General features: G+C 37.6%; 1 protein-coding gene across 3 annotated transcripts in view; it reads right to left on the minus strand.

Moving 5' to 3' along the window:
• XPO4 (exportin 4) overlaps positions 1-12,666 on the minus strand; it is an 85,511-nt gene that overhangs the window by 10,913 nt on the left and 61,932 nt on the right. For all 3 annotated transcript variants that reach the window (XM_063331088.1, XM_063331082.1, XM_063331072.1), the window contains 9 exons: positions 11,468-11,627; positions 9,611-9,780; positions 8,472-8,646; positions 7,081-7,374; positions 6,049-6,229; positions 4,406-4,524; positions 3,331-3,461; positions 2,437-2,554; positions 1,065-1,157 (listed from right to left, as the gene is read on the minus strand). In XM_063331088.1, the coding sequence (XP_063187158.1) occupies positions 1,065-1,157; positions 2,437-2,554; positions 3,331-3,461; positions 4,406-4,524; positions 6,049-6,229; positions 7,081-7,374; positions 8,472-8,646; positions 9,611-9,780; positions 11,468-11,627 (1,441 nt within the window). The remainder of the gene's footprint in view (positions 1-1,064; positions 1,158-2,436; positions 2,555-3,330; positions 3,462-4,405; positions 4,525-6,048; positions 6,230-7,080; positions 7,375-8,471; positions 8,647-9,610; positions 9,781-11,467; positions 11,628-12,666) is intronic.

The raw sequence follows: 12,666 nt of genomic DNA on the forward strand, positions 1-12,666 counted from the left end.
CGTGGATTTACCAAGGGTACATCATGCTTTACCAGCCTGTCTTCTGTGATGAAATGACTACATCTGGGAATGACAGGAGAGCAGGGATGCTTGATCGTAGCAAGTCTTTAGCAGTTTTGCACAGCACCCTTGTAACCAAGCTGGGATTTTATTGTCTAGGTGGGTGGACTACTATGTGGGTGAAAAACACACCTGTATCGTCAGCCTCTAAAGGACTGTCGTTAATGGCTCATATTCACCTGAAAGCTGGTTACAGGTGGCAGTGAGAGCTCTCAGCTGGGGCTTGTCCTGTTAAATATTTCAGTCAGTGACCTGGAGGAGAGGAAACACACTTTCCTCAAGTCTGTGGATGAAACCAAACTGGGGAGTATGGCCAATGCATTCAAGGGCAGGACTGATGTTCAGAGGCAAAGGAATGAACTGACAGGAACGTCATGAAATTCAACAAGGGCAAATGCAAAGTTCTGCAGCTGAAACAGGCTAAGCCCCTGCAACTATACAGACTGAGAACTCGCAGGCTGGGGAGCAGTTCTGCTGAATAAAGGACCTGAAGGTCTGGTGGACAGCAGGCTAAACAAGTCAGCTGTGTGCTTTGTCAGCAATGAATACTAGCAACATACTGGGCTGTATTTATTATTTGTCTTTACACAGCACTTGTTAGATTAGATGTGGAATACTGTATCCAGTTTTAGGCTCCTTAACACAAGAAGGATATTGATAAACTTGAACAAGTCCACTGGTGGGCAACCAAGACTGTCTGGCAGATGCTGAAAGTACATGAATTATATGGATAAAAAAAAAAAACAAAACAAACATTGAACAGGCCACTCAGAGAGGCTTTGGAATATTCATCTTGGAAGTTTTCAAGACAGAGTTGGAAAAAGTCCTGAGAAACCTGACCTGAATTCAGTGTCGATCCCACTTTGATCAAGAGGTTGGACTACAGACCTCCTGAGGGTCCCTTCCAAGCTGAATGATTCCATGATTTGCCAGACACACAGTAACTAACCACTCTCCTTTAACAAGTGACTGGTTTTCAGGGTGTAAGTGTCTAAATGCCATACCTGATGCAAACACACTAATGTGTAGAAAGCTTCACCTGCTGCAGTTGTCATTTCTGTGTTGTGCTTCTGAAGTACCAGCATATCAAAGACCATCTGAAATCGCAAAACAGAAGCAGTTACGGAAGCGTAAACTTAACTTTCTACTTTACCAACATTTGCTGCTGAACCTCATCTGCACTTCTGATAATAATAATGAACATGTATTTATAAACATCCAAGTTTGTTGTTTGCTTTGTTGCCTTTTTAAAAAAAAAATTAGGTATCAGTAATTGGAAAGCTAAGTTCTAAAAGAACTTTCTTAGAACTTTCAGGTCTTGGCTTAACAGCACAAATTCACATCTCAAAGCACTGAAACCTGTTGTTGATTTATATGTGTTCTTCAGAGAGAAATGGCATCTCTTGTATTTTTCTCCAAAAGTTGCAGATATGCCAGAGAAATAATGAAAAAAGCGTTTGGTCTTCCAGAATAAAACAGGGAACTTTTTCCTCAAGCTTTGGAGACTTCTACAGCTCACAGAAAGCCAAAAAGGGAACAGATTAATAAGAGCAGTATTATAATTTTAAGCGGAAATTTAGAGAAAAGGCAGAAAGCTATGTTAACTTAGAAGAAATATAAAGACAAATTAAATTATTTAAGGTGTTTCTCATTCTCTCAGCTTGGCTGATGCATGGTTTTAATGAGCAATCCCCAGAAGTTCGAATGTCAGTTTGGTAAGAAAAGATGTCTCAAGGAAAACGGAAGTCTTTACAAAAATCAGAAGACAGGCACACAAGTTCTCCAATTACTTTGTTCCCAGTTAGCAGGAACCTGGTTGCTACCAGGTCACTCCAAAATTCGATGAGATAAGAATGGATGGTCCTAAAAGGAAAGTACTAAATACGGTACTTGATTAAGAAAATGCATAATTCATTGGATACAGTGAATAAATGACAGCATTTTCTTTCTAGTTCCCAACTATGCTCATTTTTCTGCTTCTTGTTTTAGTACTCTACCCAGCCTACCCAGTTCGCACAATTCTGGAAGCTTTCTATTTCATAGTAAACGTAACTGCTAACATTGTCAATCAGGTTCATTCTAGAGCTCGTTTGCAGAGCATGGATAAATATAAATTGCATTTTGAGAGGCTCAGGTCTTTTTTTGATTGGCAATAAGTAATTTCCTCTCTCTATGCCTCCATCCTCTTTTGTACTCTAGTCCAGTGTCACCAGTCCTTCAAGCTCTTTTTTCTTAAACTGCCAGTTTAAGATAACAGGCTGTTTCTTACTGTATGTGTGATCCTGATTAACCTGGTCAGATATGATCACTGTTTTGCCTCTTGATGCTACCTGTATGCAAAAAAACCCGAAGTAACACAAAACGTGGACATCTTACCTTAAGAAAGTGCCTTGTTGCTAGGAAAAGGGTTGAATCTGTTTCTTGTGCTTTTGCACACTGTTCTGCTAATGGTGTTACAGCCTCCAGACAGAGCTGGCAAACCTCTGAACTCATTCTGGTAACGGGCGTTAAAGAATCAAAGTTAGATTTCAATTACATGGCGGTAAAACTTCCCAGTGGTGTCACTAGAAAATATTTTAAATGCTTGTACGTTCCAAGATTTCTTTTTACTATAAAGCTGTTAATAAAAAAATTAAATTTAAAAATATAGAAAAAGGGGAAAAAAAAAAAGAATTCCAGCTCGTTGCCTTCTTTAATTAACTACACGCCCTAAGGTAACATAACCCTCTCTGACATAACATTTTCAGAAAGAGTCCCTTATGGTCAAGCTCATCTGTTTCTGACACGTGCCACAGATTAGTGAAACTGGTACTCCCATTATGAGAGGGAGAGCCCATTGGCACCCTGACAGGAAATGCTCTGGAGCCAGCCCAGTAGAACAGCAGCAGTGTTTTGTATTACCAGCTGAGAAACTAATTCAGGAATGGCTTTGGGATACCAGCTGAAGGCTTATGAAGTTACACACTCTGAAGTGAAGTAATGGAGGAGGCAGGAATGGCTGCCAGAAAAAACTTACACGCTAAACCACTTAAAGGCTGCATTCAAGCAACACGAGTCAGAGGAAATTCAGCTAATACTAGAATCTCAATAGACACTACAGGGAAGCTCTCAGTCACCAGAGAGCAAGAGTTGATTACCGATATATAATTATAGATACAGAGACTGATAGAAAAGGAAAAAAATGCAAAGAAAAATAAAATCTGATTTTTAACACGTCCTTATAAAAGCAAGTCAGATTTTTTAAACACTCCCAAGCTCTATAAAGGATACGACGACATCCCTAACTCCAGTGAGTACATTAGGCTCTTAAAGAGGTCCTCTGGAAGTTGTGGAATTTTCTCAGGGAAAATCTCACAGATGAAAGTGATTAATTTGTAATATTGATTACACAGGGATGGAAACTGTCAAAAGAAAAACATGGTAATTTTAGAATCAATCACATAACTCTATTGTGACATAATTTCCATCTGTACAAAGAGACTGGACCAATGCTTTCCACTGAAGAAGAAAAGACAATTTTAGTAGGCAACTTCAGAGTCATCAGAATGGCTACAACTTTATTAGCAAACACTCTGGTACAATAAAAAAGATTGCTAAAGCTAAACAGATGATGGTGGGAGTCCAGTATCTGCTCTGTACAAATTGAAGGAGTTGTACTTCAGACACGAGCAAATCTAGTCCTGTGGGGTAAAAGCCTGACGAGCATTTGGAGCACAACAGACAGGAGGGCTCCTAGGGTGCATCCTTTGGCTCAGTTCCATCTAAAATGGACGTAGCTCATGCTCAGGGAGCGCTACCAGATGAGAAAGCATGTTAGAGGCAACAACCGAGACCCACTTCAGAAGTGTTCCCCTGATTCAAAGTAAAACATTAACACAGTGCAACCCAATGAATTACTGCTGTTCCACTGTGTCATGTTTTATTGTTCTACTGACAAGCCGCTGCTGTCTATGATACAAAAGCCAGCTGTATTGTGAAAATAATTGAAGAGTTACTACTTGCTCCCAGATTTTTATTTTAAATGTCACTGTTTATGCTCCTATCACATTTCTAACATTATCAGAAAAAGGATTCCACAAGCCATGTTTCAGGTTTGTCTAATTGTTATCCTGCATGGACTCACTTTTAGAAGAAAAAAGTTTTGTTTAGGCCCTTCAAATATACATTTTCTCAGCTTACAATATTTCTTTTCAAACAGTATCTAGAACTGTGGAACAGTTATTTGCATTTTAAAAAGCCTAGAAAATTTAACTTGTGGAGGTGGAATGCATATAGGAATGAATTCTAGGAATCCATTACTATACAGTTTTCATATTCTAGCTACTACGTGTAAAAATATACTTACCTTCAGCAGATCCTGGGACATTAGAGGCAGAACTAGATTAACCCCATATAAGACAACATCTGCTGCCGATACAGATCTATTTGTAGCTTGCCCAGGCTCATGTCCTCTAAATACTTCATCTATAGAAGAGACAAAAATGTTTTGTATGAAAGGAGGATTAAGCATATTGAAGGAAGAGTTCCATTTCTTTATAATAAAGACATTTTTAAAAATAGGACTATTCCCCTCTCTCCAAACAAAAACATGAGGCACTGTATTAAAATAGAAACTTAGTGAGTGGAGGCTGCCACATCACTCTATATTTATATGCGTTAGGACTAAGCATTTCACAACCACGTGTACCAGCTGGCACGCTAAAACAGAACTCTTCAGATGCTCTGAGGGCTCCCTTCCACTACAGAACATTGCATTTGTTGCTAGCGATAGCTGCTGCATGCCTGCACACATAAACAGAGAGCGAGCAAAACAATACTGCTTTTAAATACTTTATATATGTATTATATATTAACATAGGTTTATATATATTTTTATAAACACAAGGAGAAAAAAAAATGGAACAGTTAATGCAGAAGATTCTGTAGTTTAGACATTGCCAAGTTTTCTCCAGTTACAGGTAATACCCATATTTCCCATCAGTGACCTTACTTTTATAATTCCTGCATTGTGTTAGCAACAGTATGCAGACAACTTTCAATACATTTGATCTCTGGGCACTACATTTTGGTAGTATTCACATTCCTTAGTTTCATGGTAAGTATTTTACAGTGTTTTCCATGGAACTAACTCCCAATGTCTGGCCTCAAAAAGAATATTTTACATGGCGCTGAGCTGTTCATTCAATGGACAAAGTCTAAATCTGGTTCTGTATTTGTGTTGTGCATGCATGACAAAAAAACTAGACTGATGCACTGAATTTTGGAGTACAAGGTTTCAAGACGTACCTCAGAAAAGCAACAAGCAATGTCAAAACAACCAAGGCAGATTCAGTTTGTTACCGAGCATGTCTTCTGTGCAAGCTGTATAGGACATGGTAAGATCTGAATCACGCAAATCGCTTTTCAGCTTACACAAAAGGAATGCAGCACAGCTAAGCTAGAACGGGTAGATCATATTCAGGACTACTGCAATTTTAAGTGGCAAATATACGGAAAAATGTAACAGGCTGGGATACAAAAAAAGAACCCTTAGCTACACCCGCATACCATAAAGCATGTTCTGTGAATGAGGAATACAGAAAACCCCCAAACGTGATGGAATTTTAATGAGCTCAGCGTTTCACAAAAGTTGGATCTTGTACTAAGATGATAATCCATCTATCCTCTTGCAGTAATTTACTATTCCGACTTCTATGTGGGATTTTTTGCTGTGAAACTGCTGCTACTACATGTTCATACCTGCAACATGGAGATTTCAAGCTCATTCAGAGTTCATACATGCTCTATCTATTTTATGACAGCAATAATAATTTCAGATGTGGAAAGTCCTTCCTTTGCTACTGGCACATTAAATAGTAATTTCCATATCCTGATCTAATCAAGCCTAAGCTTCAGTTTTCACTTCACCTGGATTGACTGGATGCCCCACAATGGCTTTTACAGTTTAGAACACAAGTTACGGTTCAGCAATTACCAATTCCTTCATACCTGTGTCACTGAAATCTATGAATTCTTTTGATAGAAGATTAGTGAGAAGTTCCATAATAAGGAGGAGATCCTGGTACTGGTCTTCTTCTGCTGTAACATCTATCCGTTGTCGACCTAGATTATTCTTGGAATACACCTGGAGCAGAGTTAGGCAGGCCTCATACAGGTTCATGGCTTTGGCCTATAAAACAATGTTAGACAATAAGAAAACTTTTATATGCTAAAAGTGCCACACTTAGTTTTAAGATGGCGTTACTTGGTTGGTGATACCTCAAGATTTTCATTTCAGTTATAGAACCACTTTTTGTAACAACTGCACACAAAATCGTCAAGGAAACAGCCATCTTAAACAGCAAGAGCGCTTACAGCCATATATCGATATGCTACGCGCTGAAACAGAAGAACATTACTTTTATCAGTTCCTCCATCTTATCTTCTCTTTTGTGTTAAGAGTGACAGGCTGACATCTCAGTCATCTCACAAACTAGATTACCATCAAAGTTGGAGCCATAATATACTGTTTGTGCATACACAGTTTGGAACAGGCAGGATCGCTTCTAGATGCAAAACCAAAATTAGCAAAGATGTAAGTGTACTGCAGTGACTCTATTTACCAGATCATATCTTGGTATCCATTATGACTGCTTTAGGACCAAGGCAGTGACTCTATGGCATGCATTTGTCACATAAAACAGTGCTGCAATTCTCCTAGACAAGCCTTCACAGAAGCTTGATATGGTTAAAAAAAGTATTCAACATGATCTGCACTCTATTGCCACCCATGCCTACACTTAGATTAGTGATGAATTATGGTTAAGTTTATTAGTATAAGAACAGTCTAGATGTCCTGCTTTTAATCTTTGCAAGCGTATGTTTTTAAACAAAGGAATTCCTCTAACAGATGTGACCATATAGCATTTCTTTCTCTATAGAATCTAAAAATCACTATCCTTTAGTTTGTTTAAGGGATAGCACTGTATACACACATACACACACACGCCTTCCCCTCCTTCCCCTTTTGGTTGTATTTACCTCTCCAAGATAGCAAATTTGTTTATGTGCAACTTCAACAAAGACTTCTATTATGAGATTAACAGTCTCTGGTGTGTTTTTGTATACTTCCATTAATCCAATGCAATTATTAAGGAAGTCCATTAGGAAATTGAAGAGAATTGCTACGTTATCAATCTGGGTAGCCTCAGCAATGCCGCAGAGTGCTTCTAATGTAGCAGTGATTTCCTGTTTCACTTCCTCCTCCTGACAGATCTGCTGAAAGTTTTCTTGGTTTATCACATTCAAGAATCGCTGTTGAAGTGGCTGAAGAACCTTAAATTTTTGTAGAAAAGTCAGATTAAGATAAGCATACTATCACGTGATGTGAGGTTTAAGTAATTTAGCAAGCTCATGGGTTGCTTGTGGCACAGCAGGACAAATGGCTCAATTATGTTACTACCTGTCACATTAACGTAAGCTGAAGTGGTAGTGATTAGTGATTCTCATTATCCACCACCACCTCCAGACTGGTTCCAAAATGAGCGCCTCCATAAATACTTTATGTTATTTTGTAGTCTTTAAACAAATTAAAATGACTTTCTCGGGATCACAGTATTTCCTTCTCTTCCAAATTCAGTATTAGGGGAAAAAATTCTTACAGTTCATCAATAAAAACATTAAGATTCATGTTTGTAATTATCTTTGTCATATTATGATTCTCAATAGTGCAATCTCTCTTGTAATCAGCTGTGTTTGGAACCAATTTAGAAACTTCCATAAAAACATTTAACTGTTTTTCTCAATTACTTCCTGTGCATTACAGTCTTACCTTCAATCACTAATTTCTTAGCTTTGCTAATAAAAGCAAGTTTCTCTCAGAAGGACAATGCTTTACAAACTCATGCAGTGCTCACTGACTGCTTTCCATCTCCTTTCTGGTACCAACCTTTCTGGCATTAAATATCTGAGCTTTAATGGAGCCAGGGCACAAAAAAAACTGGTTAAGGCTCTTCATTGTGTTCCACATTAGCTTTTTACTTACTGTCATTACCATTAAGTGAATAATTCATAACACCACCAAATTAAAACAAAAGGAAGAAATGACACAGCAGTTCCAGGGGAAATTTATAACCTTTTATAATAGTCTCTTTGAAGCGTACCGCTATACTGGCCGCTTCATGAATCCTCCAGGTAATTATTAGTTGTTTCTGTTTAGGCTGTGATGCTTTAGATAAAATTTTTGGCAGCTCATGGGTGCCATACAAATATTGACCTTCAAAGAGAGAATAGTCTAAAAAATTGTAAGTATTAGATGTTCAAAATCTAAAGATTCTATACGAGTTGATTTTGTGTCACCATAAAATTCCCTAAACTAACTTGTTTTCACTACTTGCCAAAATGAAGGTAACAGAAGCATCAAAATAGCTTACCTCTGTCCAGTATTGTTGCTTTGTTTCCGTATCCATATGAGCAAAGCCTCCTAAAACTAAAGCTTTCATTAGTGTTCTCTGCACAGAACTGGACAAATAGTGAAGAGGAGGACTTCGCCTCGCAAATTGTTTAGCTAAATTCCACCAATTTTCACATTGAATAACTAAGTTTGCCCTAGAAGAGGGAAAAACAGTTTAATTAAAGAAAAGACTTCACAACATTGTATGAGCAGAGCGCATCAGGTTGCTAGCAGCTGTCATAAGATTTTTTTTTTTTAATTTTAATTCCTTTATTCTAAGGCTAAATTGCCTTTTGACTTTCATCTTATTAATGCCTCACCTCTAAGATTTCTAAAGTATATACTCTGAAAAGAGCTCAATTCATATGGGAGAAAAGCAGGGAAGTGCTTTAGTTTTACACACATAGACACACAGAGTTAATGGACATATTGCATGGATTAAAAGCTTAGTCTCATTATGTCATGATAAAATAAGCAGTTTATTCCAAAACTAGCTCCTGTGGGTTTTAATTTTTTTTTAAAAAGAAAATTCCTCAAGCATTTCAATCCTCAAACTTCAGAACAGTCTTTCAGCAGACTGTGAATGCATGATTGTGTGCATAATTGCATGTCAATTCACAGAAGTAAAACATTCAAGAATTTCCTGCTTTGCAGTTTGTAACACCAAAGAAAACTTTGAAATTTGTCTGAATCCGCCAAATCCTGGATTTTCAAAATTTTTTTAATATGTTTTTAAAACACATTTTATACTGGCTTAGCCAGTATCTGAACTCTTAATCCGGAAGAACTTGTTCAACAAAAATAAGCAACACAAAAATCCTTGCAATAAGAGTGGAGACCAGGAGAGTTTTCCTTTCTCACCGTTGAAGAGTGAGGCACAAATATAGGGGAAGGAGAGTGCACTTCTAAACAATAATTAAAGTTAGATTATGTTTTGTCAATCTAGGTCTCACTCCTCACTTTGTCAGACAATATTTTTTTCCATTTATAGTATGTTACTAAAGTAATTTGACTTACAGAGACATGAATATGAAGTGCCCTATATCTGGATTACTTTGGCCAAAAAAATTTAAAGGAAGCAAAACGAATTTTTTGACTTCCAGAGGTATAGCAACTTACCGCTCTCTCCTTTCCACTAATGTTACTAGCAGTTGTACAGTATCATTTGCAAGGTCCTGCTCTGAACTCCACACTGCCAGGTTACTGATCACTTTTTCTAAAAGGTAACCCACAATCCACTGGGAACCCTCTGTATCAGCACCAAATGCTGTACTAAATGGCAGACTTATCTATAAGAAAAGCATTAAAATGAGTGAGTTTTACAGAAGCCAGAACCCCAAAGTGTATGGCAATCAGTCAGCAAATTCTTTTCAGGCTGTCACTTCTTCCCTACTTAAAATACACAAATGTTACAGAGACAAAGGCAAAGAGCAACTCTAACAGAAAAATCTTTGCCATATTTATCTTGCAATTTTAAGCACAACAGCTAAAACAAAGAAAAGTTGCAACTTCATTATAGAAATTATGTTTGAGTATGTCTAGCTTTTAATGCAAATGAAAGTTCAAAAGCTTTAAAATTAAAAGAAAGATCCCAAAATCATCTCCCCAAAGTGCATCCCTCAATTTATGACGAAATTTCTCAAAATTCAGTGATAAAAATTATTAGAAATAAACCTAGCTGTTGATCTAGATTGAGTCTTGTAAAAAAACCTTATATTCATTGTAATTTTTCCTCATCTGCTTTCTGCAGATTGTTCCTTCAATCTGTAAATTTTTTAGGAAAGACTTCACATTTTGGTCCTGGCACATTAAAACACGCTTCCTTAAAATTGCCTGTTCTCCTATCTTTAAAAAATGTTTCTCAAAAGCGAAGTCCAGGGATTTTGTAATAATTGTGCAGGGGCTTCCTGTCAGCACACCACTAACATTTCTAACTTTAAAACTCATAACGTATACACGACTGAGCATAAGGTTTAAATAGATGTTTCAATCACCTTCACATGTCAACACAAACTAAACATGTGCATTTCCTAGATACTCTGTCTCTTCACATTGTTTCTTATGTGGGTCTCCTTCTTACATGTTCTCCAATTCTTCCCCAACTGGTACCTTTACAAATTCTTAGCTCTGCTGTAAGTACAAGCTGAATAATATGATTCCAAACATTTATGAGTCTTTGGTATACCTATTTTTGTTAAGGAGGGGCCTCCTGAAGCGTTAGTATTCTTAGTTGCTTCAGTAGTGGAAATAAAGGGGAGGAGGAAGAGGCTTCCTTCTCGAAAGTTAGAGCCAACAGGACCTCCTCAGGATGAGTGGCCTCCGTCAGCTAGCTGGATTACAGTTAGTTCTATAAGCAAAATCAGGATCGAGGTCTAATCATAATTAGTGCCGTCCAAACATGGTAAGAAGTTTCCCTTTACAACGAATGCACCATTGAAATCATGATATATACAATGGGAACATATGAGAACGGGGAGAGGAGAGAAAGTAGCATGACATTAGCTGATGTATACTACCTTGTGATGGTGTTAAATATCTAATTCAGAATTATGAGCAGGTTACTCACTAAATCACCCATCAAGGGCAACCACTATATTAGAGGTGAACTGTAAGATCTGATGGATAGCGCGAAGTAGCTTATAGAACTGCTGTAGTCGGTGAGTTTCACCCATTACGCAGCCTGAAAGCGCACTATGCTATTCTACTATGGCAATGATGGCTAAAAAAAATAAAAAAAATAAAAAAATTTACATTTGCACCAAAATGTGCAAGAAGGGTCCCCTAACAACTTATATTTCTAATGAAAAAAACGAAGAGAACATCAACTTTCAAACAAACTCCAAAATAAACCACAACCCATTTAATATTAAAAATGCTTTATCATTGCACTTTAAAATAGCTACACTGACATCTGCATTCACATTATAATATTATTGCTAATACTCACCAATTAATTCATGAGAGTTATATCCTTACCTGATCATACAGCTTTTCATCTACTAGGAGGTAAGTCTTTGCCCAGCGCTTGAGGAACCACACAATATCTTTGCCCATCTGGGGGCTCAGGAGGTGCGTGAGATTTGCCCTTATTGCTCTAGATTCCACTTCTGACACTCTTAAAATAGCAGATAACAACCTGCAGATTTAAAATACAATGAGGATGCTGAGAGTGGCTTTCGAAGAAGCAATGTGACTTACCAAACACTTTCATTTTTCATGAAATATGACAGAAGGAACAGGAGCTAAGCTAAGCTCTAATGAAGTAAAAAGCACATGAATTTATTGTTTCTTTAAATGCAAGGAGAGACAGACAGGATAGACTGGCAAATATCCCCCAAAACCTCAAAATATACATTAAAGGTTAAGGAGTTTATCTTTGACATCAAAATTACTGCAACAAAGAATGCTCACAAGCATTCTGACATTGAGGGAACGAAGACAAAGGGACTGCTACTTGGAGTAAAGCTGATTCTCCCTTCCTTGTACCATCAAGCTTAGTGACCAAGTGTGTCCTAATTGTGCAGCTTCTACAGTGTGATGTGTACCAAGGAACAAGTACAGAAATGACAAGTTATTTCTCTCATTACTGCAGAAAAACGGTCTGAAATAGCAGATTACCCGGTGATTGCATTAATAAAATCAGTCCATAAAACTACATTAAATATTAGCTTTTGGAGTATATCAATTAAATTTGGTAAGAATGTGATAGTTCACAAGGAATTCAGGAGTTGACAGTGGTCTGTTTCTTGAAGACATTTCAGAGCTATTGCCAGAGAGCCTCAAATCTCTCTTTATTTAGAACTGATTTTATTCCCATCAGCACTGAGACACTGCATCAAGAAATCCTGTTTGGTGGCCACTTCTTGAAGCTGCCAACAGTATCATCAGTGAGCAGTATTCAAACTTCTGAACATTAGGCCCATCATTGCTAATGAAGATCCATTTTTTTCTAGCCACTTCCAGAAGAAGAAAATGTGAAGCAGACAAGAACTAATCTTGGGTGAAGAATCTTCCACGTCAATTAAAAGTGGAATGCAATCTTCTGAAGTGTGAGGATTCAAATTGAGGAGTCCTTTCTAAGCATCAGCTTTCTTGCAAATAGAGATCAGAAATCCCCTCTCCTGCTCCTTTTATAGGCTAATATGTGGACATAAGTGACAACAATTCCTCCTGCG

Source organism: Chroicocephalus ridibundus, chromosome 1 (assembly GCF_963924245.1).
Source record: "Chroicocephalus ridibundus chromosome 1, bChrRid1.1, whole genome shotgun sequence".
Lineage (NCBI taxonomy): Eukaryota > Metazoa > Chordata > Aves > Charadriiformes > Laridae > Chroicocephalus > Chroicocephalus ridibundus.